Source organism: Sardina pilchardus, chromosome 12 (assembly GCF_963854185.1).
Source record: "Sardina pilchardus chromosome 12, fSarPil1.1, whole genome shotgun sequence".
In the NCBI taxonomy this organism is placed as follows: Eukaryota; Metazoa; Chordata; class Actinopteri; order Clupeiformes; family Clupeidae; genus Sardina; species Sardina pilchardus.
The window spans coordinates 33,922,558-33,942,161 of NC_085005.1; the positions used below are offsets into that span (position 1 = coordinate 33,922,558).

General features: G+C 40.2%; 2 protein-coding genes across 3 annotated transcripts in view; one reads left to right on the forward strand and one right to left on the reverse strand.

Annotated features, from left to right (window-relative positions):
• LOC134098381 (adenosine 5'-monophosphoramidase HINT3-like) overlaps positions 1-18,503 on the forward strand; it is a 23,564-nt gene extending 5,061 nt beyond the window's left edge. Inside the window, exon 5 of one of the 2 annotated variants that reach the window (XM_062551413.1) lies at positions 18,436-18,503. In XM_062551413.1, the coding sequence (XP_062407397.1) occupies positions 18,436-18,462 (27 nt within the window). In that variant the 3' untranslated portion in view covers positions 18,463-18,503. Of the gene's footprint in view, positions 297-18,435 lie in introns of those variants that run through there. The other variant, XM_062551412.1, reaches the window with a different exon arrangement.
• LOC134098380 (GTPase IMAP family member 9-like) lies at positions 430-14,525 on the reverse strand. Its single transcript, XM_062551410.1, has 2 exons — positions 13,178-14,525; positions 430-1,870 (listed from the first exon to the last, which is right to left on the reverse strand). The coding sequence occupies exons 1-2, from the start codon at positions 13,749-13,751 to the stop codon at positions 948-950; spliced, it is 1,497 nt and encodes a 498-aa protein (XP_062407394.1). The 5' UTR covers positions 13,752-14,525; the 3' UTR covers positions 430-947.
• Positions 18,504-19,604: the final 1,101 nt, after the last annotated feature.

A 19,604-nucleotide genomic window follows, 5' to 3' on the forward strand; every position in this document is an offset into this window, starting at 1 on the left:
GTAAGTTTATGGAAAAGGTCTGTCTTAAAAGGTCTGTCTTATAATGCCTAAAAATATTTTTCGCAGTGAAGAAGAAAGTGCTCCGTCTCAACCTGCTTGTTTCAATTGCTAGATTGTAGTCACTGAACCTGTACTTGGTCAGGATTTGCCTCTGCTTCATATCTCTGAGAGATCCTCTGCCAATACATATTCTCTTTTTAGGATCAGATAGGGATTCATTCGACATTATGTAAAAATAATTCAAATGTATTTTCTGAATTTTGTGTCTGGAATTTTAAATAAAGAAAACAAAAAGAGGAACATGAAGTTATATATATACTGAGGAACGTGTTCCTCAACAGTTTCTGCACAAATCATTGCCAGATAAGCAGAAATTCTCCCATAGAAAAGATTGGTTAATTTTAACCTTTAATTTATTCAGCAGCGCCATCTACTGTTAACAGACACAACAAACACCCACTGGTTTTCTACACATCACATGATAACAACATGGAAGAAGTAAGGTCGACAATAGCGTCAATATGCAACGCGAAGGGCTGCCATTGACATCACTGTAAATCCTTTGGCGTCGAATGTAGACGCAAGAAGGCAATGGAAACTTCTTGGATGTTCTGTGATTGGTTACCAACATCAGGCAAAAATTTGGGTGTTAGTGTCCAGACTGCCTTAGCAGCGTGAAAGAAATCACCGCGCAAGGCAGGATGGGAACACCCAGGCTAGATGTCTTCGTAAATTCACCATGAACGTGCAGAACTGCAGTTTATTTACAATATGATAAAGTACATAATCACAAGATTAAAGCACTGTCCTTTGGAAAAAATATTCATACAAAATATTTTCACATGAATGAAATATTTTTCTTCTGGACACATCTTTGTTTGTTGGCAGTTTCAAGTCGATCATATGCCCACAAAAAATAAATTGACAATAAGCAATTTTTTCAGAAATTACATCAGATAACAGCCTTTATGCTTCCCATCCCTCAAAGCCTGTTCCTCTATTTGTTGTCTTCGGAGCACCTCTAACTGCTCCCTCAAAGCCCGTTCCTCCTCTTCAATTTTACGTCTTTCCTCATATACTTTCCTAACCTTTTCCTCAGTTTCTTTTATAGCTCTCTCAATTTCCTCTTTCTTTTCTTTATGCTTTCTCTCTGCCTGCTCCCTCCAAGCCCGTTTCTCCTCTTCTTTTCTACGCCTTTCTGCATCTATCTTTTCCTCCGTACTCAACCTCAATGCTTCCTCAAACATCTCATTAGTGTAGCATCTCCCTCCATTCTCCTCCACCATTCTGTCAATCTTCTCCAGCAGTGCAGTCACCTGTTCTCTGTTGCTCTGGTCTTTGTTGTTAAACACGTGATATCTCCCTCCACACTGCTGGACCAGCTCACTGAGGGAACTGTTGTCCTTGATGAGTTGTTCTATAGTCTTTCCTTCTAACTCATCCCCACCAGTGAAGAGAATCATTGCATACTTCAAAGCCTCTACCCCATAAAGCGTTGTGATCAACTGAATAACCTGTTCTTCGTGTTTTGTGTATCTCCCAGCGCGTAGGACAATGAGAAAGGTATGAACTCCTTTACGGGATAGATAAATGCTTTTCCCTAATTCAACACCTATTTCCTCTATTGAGAACTTTGTGTCAAATAGCCCTGGAGTATCAACCACAGACACTTGTCTTCCTTCAACAACTGACTTCCGTAACTCTGACTGGGATGTTACAGAGAAGGGGCTAGGCTCTAACTGAAATCTCCTTCCACCCAGGATGGTGTTCCCTGTAGCACTTTTCCCGACTCCAGTCTTGCCGAGCAGTATAATTCTTCTTTTAGGCAGAACGCTGGGCAGATGTAGAGATGAGGGTTTTGAAACTTGCCCTGGAGAAAACATAAAATTGACATTATTATCATGATTTAGAATATCCTCTGTTATTGGATGGACTGACTGCTATTTCTGTAATGAACATAATGGCATTTTGGGATACAGGCAGTCTATCAACACAACATACAGTATGCTTTCGTCTATAGCTTTCACTCAGGACTGCTGCTTCAACTCAAATGTCTTTTCAGATTCGAAATTGATCGTTGGTCGTTTTCGTTCAAACTTGTTTTCCGTGGACATAAGGGTTAAGTTTGTAAAGTGGGCGTTGCTTTAAATTGGCCGTTTTCACGTGAGATTCTCAGGAGACCTCACGCGTGAATCACATGTATTTTATTTGTTTCCCAAGTGAAGCTGCAATGACCCAAACAACCACCAGGTGGTACTTGTGATTGCATAAGGCGTGTTTCCTTTACCCTGGCTCTGGGACTTTTTGGGGGGAAGGTACTTTTGACCGGGCCGCGACTGAGCTGGTCCTCTCAGACGTTGTGTCTCCATTACAGTGATGGCCCTGTATGTACCTCGCGACACCGTCATCAAATCACGTCCGTTTACTCGGTTCGATATAGCTGTCACTTAAGTCATTTCTATACAACGCAAGCACCCGTATCGAAGAGCAGCTCCAAAGTCCATAGACCGACTTTTCAAATAAATATTACACAGCTATACCAGCGATCTTATCCACCAAAAATATTTTTCAGTCTTCATACTGTAATAATCTACCAACTGTGAAAATATCAGACCCTATTTCGCCTTAATTAAAAAAAAAAACGCTCTTCATTTCATAAATGGACTACAACAAGTGACGTGACACCCTTCCACGACGTTACTCGCCTAGCATGGTTTGTTTATTAGCCTTTATTAGCTAGTTGGTTAGTTAGTAGACAATCACACTTACTGCCAGCTCTTGTGTGAGTAGGAGCACAACACAAGTTATCCCAACATAAAGGTAATTACCACGCGGTTTACATCGCTCTCTGTTATTACAAAAACATGTAAAGCCAGCTTGTAGGCTTAGGTTACGTGTACGAAACCGCTAGCTAGATAGCTAGCTAGCTAGCGAACGTCACTCATTAGGCTACGGTGCAAAAGTTAGCTTGCCAGGTCGGTTAACAGGCTAAATTAAATGGTTTATTGTGTCCGAAAGTGTGTCTTATTGGTATCACACACAAGCAATGAGGTTAGTTTGTAACAACATACACGTTTAGCCACAGTCCTTAGCTTCCTAGCTAGCAAACCTTACTAGCCCTTGCCATTAACTTTATATGTACTGTGCTAGCTAGCTCAGTTTACAGGCAAAGTGTAAAAGTGTTACGTGTTGGAAAGTGAGTTTTATTGGCATCACACAAGCAACGACAACAGCGAAAAGCTCTGTTTTGACTAGGAGACTGGACGGACTAGAAGAGTTATTTTGACGAGTAGAGTCAAGTAGATCGTCTTCTGCTTCTCATGTTGTGAAAAAATCCTCTGGCAACTCCTCAATTAAAATTTCGAGGTTGTTTGTCGTGATCTGCTGATGTCACTGCGACAACCAATCTGCGCGAGGTAGCCACTAGTACCGCCCAGCGACTCTACCGGGCCGTTTTTAGTACCTACCCTCCATCAGGTACTCCTTTAGTTCCTGTAAATGGCCCTGAAGACGGCCCTGTCGGAACTTCCCTGTCAGTGGAGACACGCGCACACGGCGAAGTCCCTGAAAAACGGCCCGATAGTTCCGATAGTGGAAACACGCCTATAGTCTTCTTTTTCTCGACTCTGCTCTTCCTCGGAGCCTCAGTGCAGGACATTTAGGCTAAATTCATTACTAAACATGCTGGCGTGACCATCTGAGGAAGCTGGTTGTGCTGGTGTGACCAGCCTGTCATGTGGGATACAGCTGGTTTAAGATGGCCATGCTGGTGACCAGCCTGTCAAGCTTGACAAAGATGGTCAAGCTGGTTTTCTAGAATGACCAACATAAGCTGGCGTGGCCAGTAAAAACCAGCAATGTAGACCAGCAACACCAACTAAAATGACCAGCTTGAGGTGGTACGACAATCAAAACCAGCTGAATTACCATCATAAGCTGGGTAAACCAGCTGAAGGTGTGTTCGCGAGAGTTTTGCTGGTCTAGCTGGTTAACCATCAAAGGGTGGTCAAATAAGCTGGTTAACAAGCTGGTCAACCAGCAAACCACCTTTAGCTGGTCAGGCTGTTTTTTTCAGCAGGGATAGCCGTAACGTTGCTCCACAACTCGAAATAGGTGGGCGGTACGTAAAGTCACGTCACAGTCAAGCGCCTTGAGAGATGTGTAATGTTTTGGCGCTCTATAAATAAAATTGAATTGAATTGAATTGAAATCCGATCTGAATCTTGGGAGCTGTTTAGACTGAGACGCATCTGTCCATATCCGATACGAACGCGATATGAAACTACCTCCTGGATGTGGTTTGCAACCGTTTCGCAAAAATCGGATTTCATGTGACCTGTCACTGTTCAGACTTCAAAAGTGACATCTGATACAAATCTGAATGGGATAAAAATCGTATTTTCGCTGGCAGTCTGAACACAGCCTTTGAGGCAGTCAGCTATACCTTGAGATTTTTAAGTTTTTCATCTAACTAAAACCATCTATGCAAAAGTGGCACATATGGTTATATTCTAGAGGTCCTCCCCAATAATTATATGAGAGTAAAGTGGATGTAATGAAATTACTTTTTATTATAATTCAATGTAAACACAACTATTTAAAAAATGATTTTCAAATGTCAGAGGTCAAAGGTCAAAAACACACTATAAATATATCGGGCTAAGACTTTTGAAGTTTGAACCTTGAAAACAACGGTGTTGGCTCCATATAAGTAAAAAGAATATAAAAAAAATGTTATGCAGTTTTACTACAAATTAGAAAAAAGTCAGACTAAATGGGTCAATTAGTGAGTGTCTTTTTCAAATGCAAATTAAGGTGAATGGGCTTTTTGAATGGGCCTGCTGCAGATGAAAGGACTGAAATCCTAAGATTTTCTTTTATTGTTATTACAAAGTGCCATTGATTCATTCTCCTTTGAAACATATATATTTGGAAACTAGTTGATTAAAGGTGGTGTCACTTATATGTTTCTAGGACTAACATTTGCAGAGATTGAGATGTGTGTTTGGAACAGTTTTTCAAATCCCCAGAGGGTTAAATGTAGCGCAGAGAAACGAGAGAAATTGAAACTAAACACAGATAGTTTGCGAACTGTTGTGTTGTGTTGCCAGCATACGAGTAGCCTAGTCTATCCTGAGACATGATAACATATTTTGTCTAGTGCGCAAATTTGAAACCATTTGGAACTCTGACTTTCGCCTCCACAGTCAAAGTAACTGAAATTGTTTTTGGAAAAGGTAGGCCTACATTGTTGCACGTACAGTGTTGGGGAGTAACGGAATACATGTACCGGCGTTACGTATTTAGAATACAAATTATGAGTAACTGTATTCCGTTACAGTTACAACTTAAACAGGTGGTATTTAGAATACAGTTACATTGTTGAAATCAATGGATTACATGAGGATACTTCACTGTTTCGAAGTTTATTCACTCTCTAAAGAAATTAAGGCAACTCCATGCATTTTCCGGAAAGCAATCTAGATTAAATTATTTCCATGTTTAAATCCAAGCCCCGTCGTCTTTCACTAGCCATTTGCACCCGTCAGAACGCAGCCAGCGCGCATTATGGACGCGCCATCGGAGATAACTGACAGAAAATTTGGAGTGAAGTAAGTGTTAGTAACTCCTACTCACCGACCGTGGTTCTTGATGTCAGTTCAAAAGATATTTTCCCAAGTAGGCCTATTAATTGCTTACTTTGGCCAATCGGTTATACAGTCTTAGCAATCAATAAACAAAGCCTGGTTCACGTGTTGATTTAGACCTACGATGAAACCCATCTTAACTGCATTCATTCTGAGGTTTTCATTCCAACTTAAATTAGCTCATGGATTATTTGTTTGTAAGTATATCTAGGCTTTAAGTTTTAAAATTAATTATGGTGCAGCCTATGCAAGTGTATTATTCTTGCGAGTAGGCCCTAGCGTAGCCTACTACCGTTTTTTTGATTGTCATTTACTCACGTTCATTTTTGAGAGCACTGATAGGCTATGCAGTAGGCTATAGTGTTTACATTTCCAGGTAATTTGCGTCCCACCGACCGGTCATATCTGCACCCCTCATTTTTACTGGGTTGATGCCACCTACAATCTCACACACCTTATCATTTCTGTCTATAGGCTATGCCCCTGTTCCAACTTGAATTCTATTCTCGTACAGTAGGCCTACGTGGGCCGCATTCAGCCATTTGGAACAGAAGAACACACCCGAATTTTGGATTTGATGGGCACATTCCTACACTTATAAAACGCAATTCAATGCGGAAGTAATCCAAGTATTCAGAATACGTTACTCAGATTGAGTAACGTAACGGAATACGTTACAAATTACTTTTTAGGGAATGTATTTTGTATTCTGTAACGGAATACGTTTTGAACGTATCCTTACCAACACTGTGCACGTAGGACAACACATTGTTTCGGCTATTTCGGTTAATTATGTGTTGGCATTGTCGATCACAATAGGTTTATCTGTAGCCCTGGGGCCTCATTTATAAAACTTTCTTACGCACAGATTTGATCTAAGACCGTGCGTACGCTCAAATCCATGCCAACGCTCAGATTTATAAAGACCGTCTTTGACGTGGAAAAGTGCTTATCTCCACGTCAGGTTCCAACCTGACGTACGACCATTTCCTTGTGGTAGTGCCAGGGTACTGCAAGTAATCTGAGGTCCAAATGCGATGAAATTCAAAATTCCAAGAAGACCAACGATCTCATGTAGTTCTCTACCATATGCATGATCAATATCAGCAGAAGTTGTAAGTAGTAAGTATAGAAGTTAAAGTTTTAACTAATTCTTAAAGGTTGGAAAAGGAAAGTGAAAAAATCCTATAATATTGTAGTGGAGGCTAAAAGTGGAGGCTAAAAGTAAGTAAACGCAGTTTATTCACCCCAGACATTTCAAAAATAGAGTTTATCAACCTCTCCAAAGACGTATTCACCTATTTCAACTTTTAACATTGAAAAAGCACACTGTATTATCTGCATTCACAATATGAACACTCATCAACACGAACCATTTAATCCACCAATCTTGAATTTCCCCTTGGGGATCAATAAAGTATCTATCTATCTATCTATCTATCTATCTATCTATCTAGCCTATCTATCCATCTATCTATTTTATAAACACTTGATAATATCCTCTACCATAATCAAACATATTCTGAATGCGTTATGAAACGGCGCATTACCGTGATCACAGAATTCATGGGTTACCCACTTCTTATTTTACTAGCCTACTACACCCGTGCAATGCCTAGGCTATATCTTATCTATTTCAAAGCATTCAAAAAAGCAGGCAGGCCACAGAGTCATCTATATATTTAATGTTCCCATCGATATTGACCATAAAGTGTCCATTTACGCTTGTTTAGAAGAGGGAAATATGACTTGTGTTCATGATATTCCAAGCTCCACAACAGAAAGATAATATTATAATGTAGGCTATATATGGACAGGTATTTTTCAGCATCTTTACATCGCAAATAGACATAATCTATAGATAGATAGACAGATAGATAGATAGATAGATAGATAGATAGATAGATAGATAGATAGATATTTTATTGATCCCCAAGGGGAAATTCAAGAATTTCGTGTTAACATTCCATTCTCACGGTAATTGCATTGTTGCCTTTATCAAACGCACGCACAGGCGCATTACCGTGATCACAGAATTCATGGGTTACCCACTTTATATAAAAATATATAAAGGTAAATAGACATAATCTATCCTCTGAAAAGCAAGTTTTGCATCTTCATAATTGCGGTCGAGTTGCAATGAGTTATAGCACGCGTCTGATTGCATAGCCTGTGTCTGATGGCAGTGCCCAAGACCAGATGGCAATACGTGGATAACAACAATTAGGATAATGCAGGCTAAAATATAAAAATATATAAAGGTAGGCCTAAAGGTCACTGGACATTCTTGAAAGTAAACAGTCGCTGACATCGATATTGCTGGAATCCCGACGCGCAGAATGAATGAAGAATGACCGGTGAACTACTTATAGGCTACTATTCGCTATACAGTAAAAACATAGCCTATCCATAAACGTTCGGTCTACATGACATACAGTATCTCGCTTATAATGTAGTCTGCCGTAGGCTACATGGGCAGTATCTAACCCTGGGTCATATTGGAAACGCCATACTGTACCATAACGTATAGGCCTAAATTAGTATGATGTACTGTAGGTATTTCCGTCATAAGGTAGCCTACTATGTTCTATTTCCAAAGTAAACCTACTACATTTGCCACACATTGCCTACTACATTACTGCAAGCAGAAGGAATAAAAGCAAGCAGAGGACAATGGACATGGATGCATATTTCTTTCCAGAAAGCGCTGCTTGGAAAATTATAATTAATTATTCGAACTAACAGCGCATAAACATAGGTTAACATCAGATGGCATAGGCTAGGCCTTTACAGTTTTCAATATATGTATTTTAGGTACAACTTAGCCATTGATTGCATTAAAGCCTATGCTAATGATATTGATGAGGGGGCGTGTACAAGGCGGAGACCTAAAATCACCCGGCTGCGCACAAATTCACGTTCATTTGCGATTTATAATGGCCACATCTGCAAGAGTGGCGTACGCACGTTTTTTTGTGCGTACGTTCGTTTCTCTGAATCACACGTACGATCATATCAGAAATGATCTAAGATCAAATGAACGATGGTTTCTACGCGATACTTTTATAAATGAGGCCCCTGGTCAGTGGGCACCAACTTTTTTGATGAATTGATAAAAATTTAAAAGTGGTGGGGACAAAATCGTTCATCATAAAAAGTGGTGGAGACATGTGCCGGTCCATGGCGAAAATGACGCTGCTGTTTCCGAAAGCCGAAAAGGAGTATAGGCTCACTGTTGCAGACGCACACTCTACATAGTTTTGAATTTCCCCTTGGGGATCAATAAAGTATCTATCTATCTATCTATCTATCTATCATAGCCAACAACTAAACAAAACAAGCTAACAAAAGATTGCTAATGATGTGTGAAACTGCTCTTGGGGGATGGGGGATTTTTTAATACGTTTTCTGAGGCACAGAGGTCAGCTCACAGAGGGGGGATGGTACAGTTAGCTTCCAACACTTGATGGCTTTCATCCAGTGCCGCTGCTGACCATTTCGGTGCCCTAAGCAGAATCGCTTTGTGGTAGCCATCTAAATGGAATGCGACTCAAACGACTCAAAAGTCAAAGACTAGGCCCCAGCCGTGGCGCAATTGGCTGGGGCACCTGCACCGCACGCCGGCGACCCGGGTTCGATTCCCGCCCCGTGGTCCTTTCCGGATCCCACCCCGACTCTCTCACCCATTCGCTTCCTGTCTCTCTCTACTGTCCTGTCAAAATTAAAGGCACAAAAGCCCAAAAAATACACTTAAAAAAAAAAAAAAAAAAGTCAAAGACTAGACTAGACTAATTGTTATAATATTTTCTATGTTTCAAATCACTTGATTGCAGATGTTACAGAACCCTCACCAATTTGAGTTGACAGTGGGAACCGGATAACCTCGCAAACTCCTGTAGCCTCGTCTTTGTTGCCTTCATGATTTCCTTTTAAACGTTTATTATATTAAAAGGAAGATAGAATGACAAGCCAGCTGGACTCGGCCACTCTCCCTCCTGCGCGCAAGATGCGTTCCCAATTAAGTGGAGTAAGTAGGCCTACAGTTAGATAATGCTACGTGGTAGAGATAGAGAGGGCCCAAAAAAGTACATTCTTGCATGCAACATGGCGTTAGCAAATTGTCACATTGTAAACGTTCTCGAGTGAAACGCAGTTTGCTAAGTAAAGTATTTTTGCTTGAAACTAGGCTACACGCATCCAAAACGGCATCTGCCACATGGGTAGCCTACTCTGTTCACTGAATGCTTAGTGCTGTGCAGATAATTATACAAATGGACTACATAAATTGGCGTCACTACTAGTGCTGTCAATCGATTAAAAAAATTAATCGCGATGAATCTCATGAATGTCCTAGTTAACTCGCGATTAATCGCATATTATTCGCACATTTATATCTGTTCAAAATGTCCCTTGATTTATCATTTTAATACTCATATCAAAGTAAAGTGGATATGCTTGCTTTGTGCAAATGTTTTTTTTTTATCATTATTTTTATTGCAAACCACAGTATAGTGTTACAGCCATTCATGTCTGTAGTAATACTGTCAATAAGTAGGCTATTGGGACAGATGACACAATGCTGGCAGCACCACTGAGCAAGAAACAAACATCTCTCCTCCTAGAAGTTCAGATACTGCAATAACATAAAAAAGCTCTTAATTGTTGTAGCCTAATTCAAACCTAATTACAGTGCATGAAAATGCACTGTACTGTTCCTAGGCTGCTTCTTATTATTATAGTGCATGAAATGCACTATACTGTTCTTCCTAGTCTTCTACTTCAACTTCTTATTATTACAGTGCATGAACAGTGCAAACTTCTTGACCTATTATCAATTTCAAAACAATTGTGACCAAAATTCTTATCATGTACTTTTCATTGGCTATGGCTCCTGACTGATGCATAAGATAGCTAGCTAGCTAGATAGATAGATAGATAGATAGATAGATAGATAGACATTTATGATTCTGCAATTAGGTTAACTATTATTGTATTGAATGTGAGTTGTATCAGTCTCAACACTGGGAAACCCATTCTGTTCTATTTTATTCACCTGTTTGAACAACTACCATGTTTATATAGCCTCTATGGTCTAGGCTAGGGTTTCTCAACGGGGGCGGTACCGCCCCCCAGGGGGCGTTCGGACATTGTTGTGGGGCGGTGTGGACGAGGCAGCATAGAGGGGGGCGCTCGGGCACAAATGGGGGGCGTGAATCACTTTTAAGAACCTGACAGCGACTACACATACAGTGTTCATTTGAATTTTGAATAAAACAATGTCTTTGTGCAAATGATTGACTTAATGTCAATGCTACTAGTTGTTTCTCAAACTATGGGCCGCAGACCGGCACCGGTCCGCAACGTGAACACTGCAGGCCCACGGAGCCACAGAGTGAAATTATTCCCGGCGCTTCGACTTGCAATTGATCAAGCTATCGCCGACCGACAGAAAAAGAAAACAAACTTTTCTGCAATCAGGAAATACTCGCTAATCTGGCGTCTTCAAACATACAGGCATGCAATTAACATTCAGGCATTTGAATGAAATGTTATTAAAAACCATGTCCATTTTTTCCATTTGCCTACCTGTGTATGATGCTTGCATGAGGGAAACATCCAAAAACAATGGCACCCATAGGCTATAATTGCTGTTTTGAGAAGTATTTTTCCATGCAAGCATTATGCAACCATGCAAAAGCAATGCAGCTATTGTATTTATATTTTGCATTAGTAAAGCAGTCCACTGATGTGCAAATGTTTTCACCAACATTTTGTGAACAATGTTAGCACATTGAATGTTGACTTTTTTGAAGTGCATGTACAAAATAGCTAGTTTTTTTTATACCAAAACTCTGGTATTAGCGACACTTTTTTGCCTGCAATATTAGTGAATTTTTTATTTTTATTTTTTTTTGGGGGGGGGGGGGGCGTTAAGAGGATCATGAAGAGGTTAGGGGGCGTTTGCCCAAAAAAGGTTGAGAAACACTGGTCTAGGCTATGGGCCCCCCTGATAGAGAGCATGAGCATGCTGACCTGGAGGTGTGTGAGAAGAAAAACAATTCTGAAATATTAAGAAATATGGAAAATTATGGTTAAGAATGAAATGTGTTGACATTTTGTCAGACCCGCCACAAATTTGGTCCCCCCCAATGTTTACATCATGGCTACGGCCTTGATACACGCGATCTGATTGGCTGACGGATCCATCGCTGCCTGAAAAGTTGAACATTTCTCAACTTTCTTGACGGAGGCAACGGAGCTGAAGGAACGGACGGACCCACAATGCATTTCGAGTCCGCCCCATGCAAAGTGAATGAGATCCGTTGACGGACGGAGGCAGTAGGTGCATTCGAGTTCGGAAACGGCTGACTTCGGCTGGCTGCATACGTCAACGAGAGCTTGAGTGTCACCGGGAGGGGCGAAAGTTTTAGATGCAGATGGTCCCGAACACGATTTTGCAAATTTGACAGACGTGATTCGCGTGAGACCTCGCGGGAGATATCGCGGAATTTGTGTGCATTAAATACACTATTTAACTTTCATTCTTACTTATTAAAATGAGCATGATGACTGACGAAATAAATTGATATGAAGTAGTTTAAATAAACCACTGTTGTCATACAGTTAACAGGCCTGCATTGTAGCACATTAATTAAATATCAAGTGTTTTCCGTGTGTATATGTAACCAACAGCATAAATTAGCAGAATGTCAAAACATTTTCAGTACGCTCCAGAAATCACAAATAAGAAGGTATCCCTTCCATATCTGTTCATTTTAGTACATTCTAACGTAAGGGGCAAAGATTCTACAACAGAACAAGATGGATCACTTTTGACAAGCTCAGGTGTCATCCCAGACGCTGCCTGGCGATCTTCCTAGAATGTTAACGGATCCATCTTGCTCCGCTATAGAATCTTTAAGCAGGCAGAACGAGACCTCTGTCATAATCGTCACGGGGAGATTTCTTCCAAACCTGTTCCAAACGGACCTATCAAGTCCTTGGACTGACGTCATGTGGCGGGATACAGACGGTTGCATGCACGAAAAGGCAGATGCAGAATTCGACTGCAGGCGTCAACATATGTCTTCATCCCGCGAGTTTTGAGTGACGTGACATGGTCGCATTTTTGTGACATGATCACAACTTTTCTTCAAGTCGAACAACACGTCTAACCAGCATGCACTGCATATGACTCAAATTACGTTTCTGTTTGCATTCGACTGCATGCGTTTGCAGCCGACTTGACATGTCGAGTGCACCTACTGTGAACGCAGGGTAATAATGGGAGGCGGGGCTTAGCGACAGGTCAATTAGCTGCTCTACCTAGCTGAAGAGTTGTGCTAATTAGAATCAGCTGGTTTAAATGAATGGTTGGCACAGATATGTGGTAGGACTTTTACTTTCTGAAGCTGGACTTTTCCACCTCTGTTAAATTTATTTAATCATATTGTTGTGACATTGCATGTTAATCCAAGCAAACAGTTAGAAAGAATGATCAACATTTCTTATGGATTTTAGATACTTACTTGTGATGCAATATCTTTCTTGTAGTTTCTTAGTCAGCTGTGTCACTTGGTCCCGATTTCTCATATCTTTGTTGTTGAAGATGTGATATCTGCCTTGAAATCTCTGCACAATACTCTTGAGTTCTTTTGCATCATTAATAAGATCCTCTATTGTTGTGTCTTCATCTTCCAGCTCATCTCCTCTGGTGAAGAGAATCCAGGTGTTCTTCAAACGTTCCTCTCCTAGAAACCTTTCAACTTCCTCAACTGTCTTTATCTCTTCCTCTGTGTATCTGCCTGGCCGGATCACTAGCAGAAACACTGACTCCTCCACAGGCAGGACATTCTTCCACTGATTAAGGACCTCTTCATTTCCTCTGTCTATGTCAAAGAGAGCTGGAGTGTCATACACTGTAAAACTGACTTCACCTATAGCGACATTTTCACTCATAATGTCTTTAGTGGTGGACGTTGGGCTCATCTTTGAGACAAATGCTTTCCTGCCCAGGATTGTGTTCCCAGAAGCACTTTTGCCTGATCCTGTTCTCCCAAGCAGTACCACAGGAACTGAATGTGGAACATTTCCACTCAACATTTTTTGAGCTGTAACAATGAAAACACAACATTAATACATCAATTATTTCAAAACAAGACTGTCATGTGCCATAACTACAGCGAATGTTGGATGTCTTTACTATTCAACAGTTGAGTGACAAATCTTCAACGGTTGACTTGTCTTATGCAAATCTTTCTTTTTCATTTCCCACCCTGAACAAGGGCAAAATGCACCATTGAGATCTATTGAGAAATATGTTTTGTATAGAGTAACCACAGGTGGCACTAAAATCACTGAATCACTCGAATTGCAGGAGTGGGGACAAAACCTATTGATCTCAATGGTGCATTTTGTCCATGTTTAGGGTGGAAAATGAAAAAGAAAGATCGCATGAGACAAGTCAAATTGGTGTTTTTAAAAAGAAGAGGTAATGCAGATTAAAGAAAAAATATATCTTTTAAAAATCTTTGTATATTCCCACAAGGTGTTAGGGTGCTCTGAATATGAGATCCAAAATTATTTTTCAAACTTGTGAGGTCTGCTGTTCAGTCCCTGATGGAATTTTCTTTCTCATTGCTTGAGTGTTTCTACTGATCTCAATAAGGGGGGAAAAATCAAGAGCCTATGTTGAGTAAAAATATGTCTTCTGTAAGCCTAAACAGAGCCCAGCCAAGAACTCCAATAACATTTTGATCAACTTTGAGAGACTGCTATGACCATGTAGGACCATCCAGACCACTCGTGGTGATTTTACTGCATGCTATTCCTATTTATGCACCAGCCTGCAAAATTTTAGTCTCTTACAAATTTTAGTTCTTGAGCAGTGAGCTTATGAACTTTGAAGAAAAAAAAGAGGCAGAACAAAATTTACCCCCCCCCCCTCCCCCCATAAAATTGGCTGTAACTTGGAAAGTATTGATGTTAGCACAAAACCATTTTACAGAGTGTCTCCTCGGTAACATAGGTACAAATGGTATTTTTGTCAGATTTTTTTGAGACGCAAGTGCGTGCGCTCTGGTTGAACTGACGTGGAATGACCCTTAAACTGAAATTTCATCGAAATCCATCCATTACTTTTTGAGCTATCTTGCTAACAAACCGACAGACAGACGCCGGTCCCCGATGGAAACATAACCTCCTTGGCGGAGGTAATAAAGGCTTGAAATATCTCACTTTGCATGTAACTGACGTGTCTATATAGTATATCAGTTTCACCTTTTAAGTTGAACTAGAAAATGTAATTTCTTGGAAATTCTTTGTTGGTTTGTGTGTGTCAGGCCCCCGGACCTCTGAGTGTTAAAGCAACTATTGTCACAACAAATCTACAGTGAGTAGGCTAGTTGGCAAATAGCCTAGATCAGGGGTCTTTATTATCAAAAGAGCCATTTTGCCCCCTTTCTGCCAAAAAAAAAATAGTTGTCAGGAGCCGCAAAAAATAACAGAGCTTGTAAAATTTTAAAAGTTTTCATCTTTTTTTTATTTCACCTGTTACAACCACTAAATATAACAACAGAAGTGCAGTGTGCAATTGTAGGCCTACTTTCAAATAAATTAAACTGAACTGTTCGCACCAGCAGGTAAGGCGCAGCTGATGACGTTTGTGTGACATACTGTATATTTTTGTTGAACAATTATAAATTAAAAATAGTTTTTTTGAAATTAGAAAGTATCAGCTCAAACTCCAAGACAACTGTGCAACAAAATAAACTAGTATTAATATTTGCATAAAAATGAATTAAGAAATACCCTTTATTTATGTCTGTGTTTTTTATTGTCAAAGCCAAAGGGAGCTGCTACAAGGAGGCTGAAGAGCCGCAGCTTTCGCCTAACACATCATTTCCATCTATCGTGACCACAATACATTTAAATAGCAGTAAAATGCTGCTTATCTGTTACATATGCTTTGAACTATTTAAAGTCTTGTTTTGAGAGGCGTCCAGCTGCAGCTGCACTGTCAGGCCCCCTGCACTGTCAGGACCGGAAGTGGCGTTTTTTTCATGCGTCCGCGAAAATGAGAGGAAATCAGAAGAAGAAGAAGAAGAAGAGAGTTCGTGAGGAGTAAAGGTAAGTTAAAGGTTGGGTATGGAATTCGCAAAACGGCCGGCAGATTTTGAAAAATCACAACCCAAATGGTTCCTCCCTCCGAAGAACATGGACGCGCATTCATGCACGTCTGTAGCCTACAGCACTATCTCCATACAATCGCTCACATCAACTTCCCCAAGCAGATTACTTAGCCAACTAGTTTTACAGTCTTTATTCACCTCCACAGGGTTGTAGGTAGGCTAATAGTTCCACAAATCCCTGAAGGCAGATGATTTTATACATTATCGTAAAAGCACCAAATAGGCTATCGCCTCTTTCGTTCGGAATTCTAAAACAATGATGCTTTTAATACACCAAAATAACATTTGATAAATGAACCTTGCATTTTTCAGTAGCCATAGGTGTGTATATTTGAACAGAATCTGGTTTGGTTCTTACCGGGCCTTTTACCTCCAGAAATATCCAAGTTTAGTGTTGGCCCAGTTGTTCGCGTATTCCACTGGAGCTCCAAGCGGTTAAGTTTCGGTTTCAGGTTTACAACACTCTTCGAGTCACGGTAAAATGTATTTTTTGCTACATAGCTTATTTATTGCGTGGGTGCTTGAGTTTCTGTAGGAATCCGCTGATTTAAGGCTGGCTTACATTGCACGATTTTGGTCTGTTTTAACAGTCGGCGACTAAATTTCCAAAAATAGAATCTTGGCGCGCTCCCGTCATCTAAATCGTTTAGTGTAAGGTGCCAATCTTAGCGGTTTTAAGTCCGTCGGAGTCAGTCTTTTTCTAGTTTTGCCGTTACGACAATATCAATGTTTGATATTATCGGAAGTCTTTTCAGTCGTGGCTCATGCAAATAGTGACGTGAACATTAAAAACCAATAGTGACCTCGGTCGAACACGAAACAGGAAGGGGCAAAATAGGCGACAACTGTAGCCTATATGATTATTTGTTATTTCATTTCTTATAATTTTTTAGTCTGCTATTCTACGTGACAGAACAACTCTATATCTGTTAGTGATGTCACACATCAAACAATGCTGCAGAAACGCGAAAAAATGACTTTGAAATGAGTAGGCTATCATGTGAGTTCCTGTTGATGATGACGTGTCGCCTAGTGCACGATGGAAATAATTTGAAGGAATCTTGTAGCAGTCTCGTAAATAGTGACCCACAGTCTTTGCAAAATCCTAATCTGAGACTGGCCTGTGACTAGAAACTCAATGAATTGTCTTTAGATGTGAGAGGGTCTGAGACTGTAGTCTTTCAAAAATCTTTTCCAAATCTTTGCAAAGTCTGTCAATGTAAGGTAGGCTTTAGTTTGTATAGAAATGAAGTGACACATACAACAAGAGGGGAACATAGGGGACGCAGTAGCCTAGGCCTAGTTGGTTTCGTTTTAGGACTTGCTGTTGCTCGCAGCTCAACAGCTTTGAATATGTGCACGAAAGGGTCGTGCATGCGCGGGGGGGAGTGGGAGGAGGAAGACCGTTAGATTGAAGAACGAGCTGTGAAATGATGGTAGGGGGTCAAGAATGTCATTGGCTGGAGTTTTTTAAGCCCTGCCCGTTCCACAGATGATTGACGTGTTTAATTTCCATTTCAGTGCTTCCAACTCAGTGGCTATAAGTGGGTTAGGAATAGGATTTCAAATGATTTAGCAAAAATGGCCAAATAAGCGAATTCCATACCCTACCTTTAATGTGACAAGTTTTCGTCGTGCTAAAGAACAGAAATTGACTTAATCCACAAGAATGTTGCATGTACACGGTATATTGCCCCGTATTGTAAAGAAAACTATGCAGGATTGGCGATTTCATCTTAAGTTTCGGTTTCGTTTTTCGTTTTCGCTCGTTTTATGCTTGCATATTTCTCTGCAGAGCTTCCCCGACAGCTTTAGAGTGTATATTTATACATATATAGGCTATATATAAATATATAAATTGCAAGCGTGGTTCTTCTTGTTCTTTATGCGTCTCAGCCTTCCAGATGTAAACAGGGAACGATCGTCTCCTGAACAAACTGCAAGGTTGCAATAGAGGATAGGGACACTGGGGGCGCGAGGAAATATTACTGTTTTCGATAAAAACTGGTCAGTCAAGCAATACAACGATTTCTAAGCGATTTTATGACTATGAAAAAGTTGCATAGGGTCTCTTTAAGGTGGAAAAAGCAACTGTTGGACCTTTGTACGGTGTACATTTTAGAACATCCTCAGACTCAGGTGTCAGACTCAGAAAAACATCCGTCATCTTCAGAAAAAAGATATCTTTTCCATGTAACGTTTCCTCGCGTCCGGCAGGAGCTTGTCTCTGTACGGTCCATTACTACTTCTACTACTAGTTTTTAGCATAGTAGCCTAAATGTTTTCAGCTAGTGTTATTGTTTTGGCTAGCTGATCTTGTTCGAAATACCATAGGTTTCTTGTTTATAATTCACGCCGCGACCTCTCGTAATGGAGGAAAACGCCCTTTTTGTCCCAGAATGCATTGCCCCGCTGACTTCCGTTCCCATTCTCTATGGAAAAGACCCCAAATGATCACTGTAATTCATATCTGTTCATTGGGTAGCAAAATTGTTTGGACGAACAGAGCCGCTGTTGCTGCTAGCAAACACGGAATGAGCTTGCCAAGTCTATGTGATCTAACACTATCAACATTTTTCTTCTTCTATTTCTGTTAGGTGCTGCTTCACGAACTCTGCAGCTGAATGGAGGATAAGCTGACTGCAACTGAACCGGGTGGTCTATGGATACTATTGCTGAATGCATTGAAGGACAGCACATGTGAATTTTGAGAAGAATAAATAAATGCACTTGGGTCATTCCACCTCAATTCAACGGATTTTAGAGAAAATTTCTGCTTGATCATCTTAGATTTGCTTAAAGATTTTACCATCTAAAGAGTAACCATTTACACTAACTTAGCCAAAATATTAGATTGGTATACCTAATACATCCAGAGAAAAACATTTTTGAACATGGTACCCCCCTTCTGATTTTTGGCACATTGGCGCCCTCATCTAAATCTGCAGCAAAGCTCAGATGTCATTATCTCAAAAGGTTTTCAAGCTAAAGACTTCAAATTTTCTGTGAATAATGATTGCTACGTATAGATTCCACATATTCATTCGTAAGCCGTATGTGTGGACACTGACTGTGTTTCAATCTTGTGAAATCAGAAGAAAAATTGCAGATCTTTTTCACATCCCCACATTGGGTGCCCCATTACACAATTTATAAACAAAATGTTTGGTAAATGGTTATGTCTCTCTACAGAAGTGTTTAAGCTGTTTTTGAAAAAGTAATTAAGAGGTGTCTATATTGCTTTTTTGTTGGTATTGTAACACAAAACTGAAAAATAATCCATTTGGATGATATTGTATCTCCCCATTACAGAGGTATGACAAGCTATACCAATGAATTGAACACATCTCCAGAAAGAGTATGGAATGGGCTTTCAGACTGTGAAATTTCAAGATGGTATTATGACTATGGTTATTGAAATGTTATTTTTGAAATATTGGTCTACTCAAAAGCTGGAAGCTCAAGTTGCTCTTGGTCAGAACGCACAGTAAGACAGATATCGTTACACTCAGACATGAGCTCAGATGGTGCACTTTACTCCTGATGCACATGAAATTACCGAAATTTAGCACCATTTGATTTCCCTTCTGCCCTTGGTGTATGTTCCCCATTCACTTGAATAGGAAAATAACTGCTTGACTTAGTATCTACAATACTGCCATCCAGATTTGTTCAAAGAATTTAAGGTGAGTTCTGATTCATATTAACAACATCCAAAATATTTAGGTTTTTCTTTTGTTATCTGTCTGAAATACATGGTATTTGG

What these genes read in the sequence shown, in the direction of transcription:
- LOC134098380 (XM_062551410.1), bottom strand. Translation starts at nt 13,751, where the DNA reads ATGTTGAGTGGAAATGTTCCACATTCAGTTCCTGTGGTACTGCTTGGG. An exon ending in AGAAAGATATTGCATCACAA is followed by an intron (nt 1,871 to 13,177) that starts GTAAGTATCTAA and finishes TGTTTTCTCCAG; the next exon opens with GGCAAGTTTCAAAACCCTCA.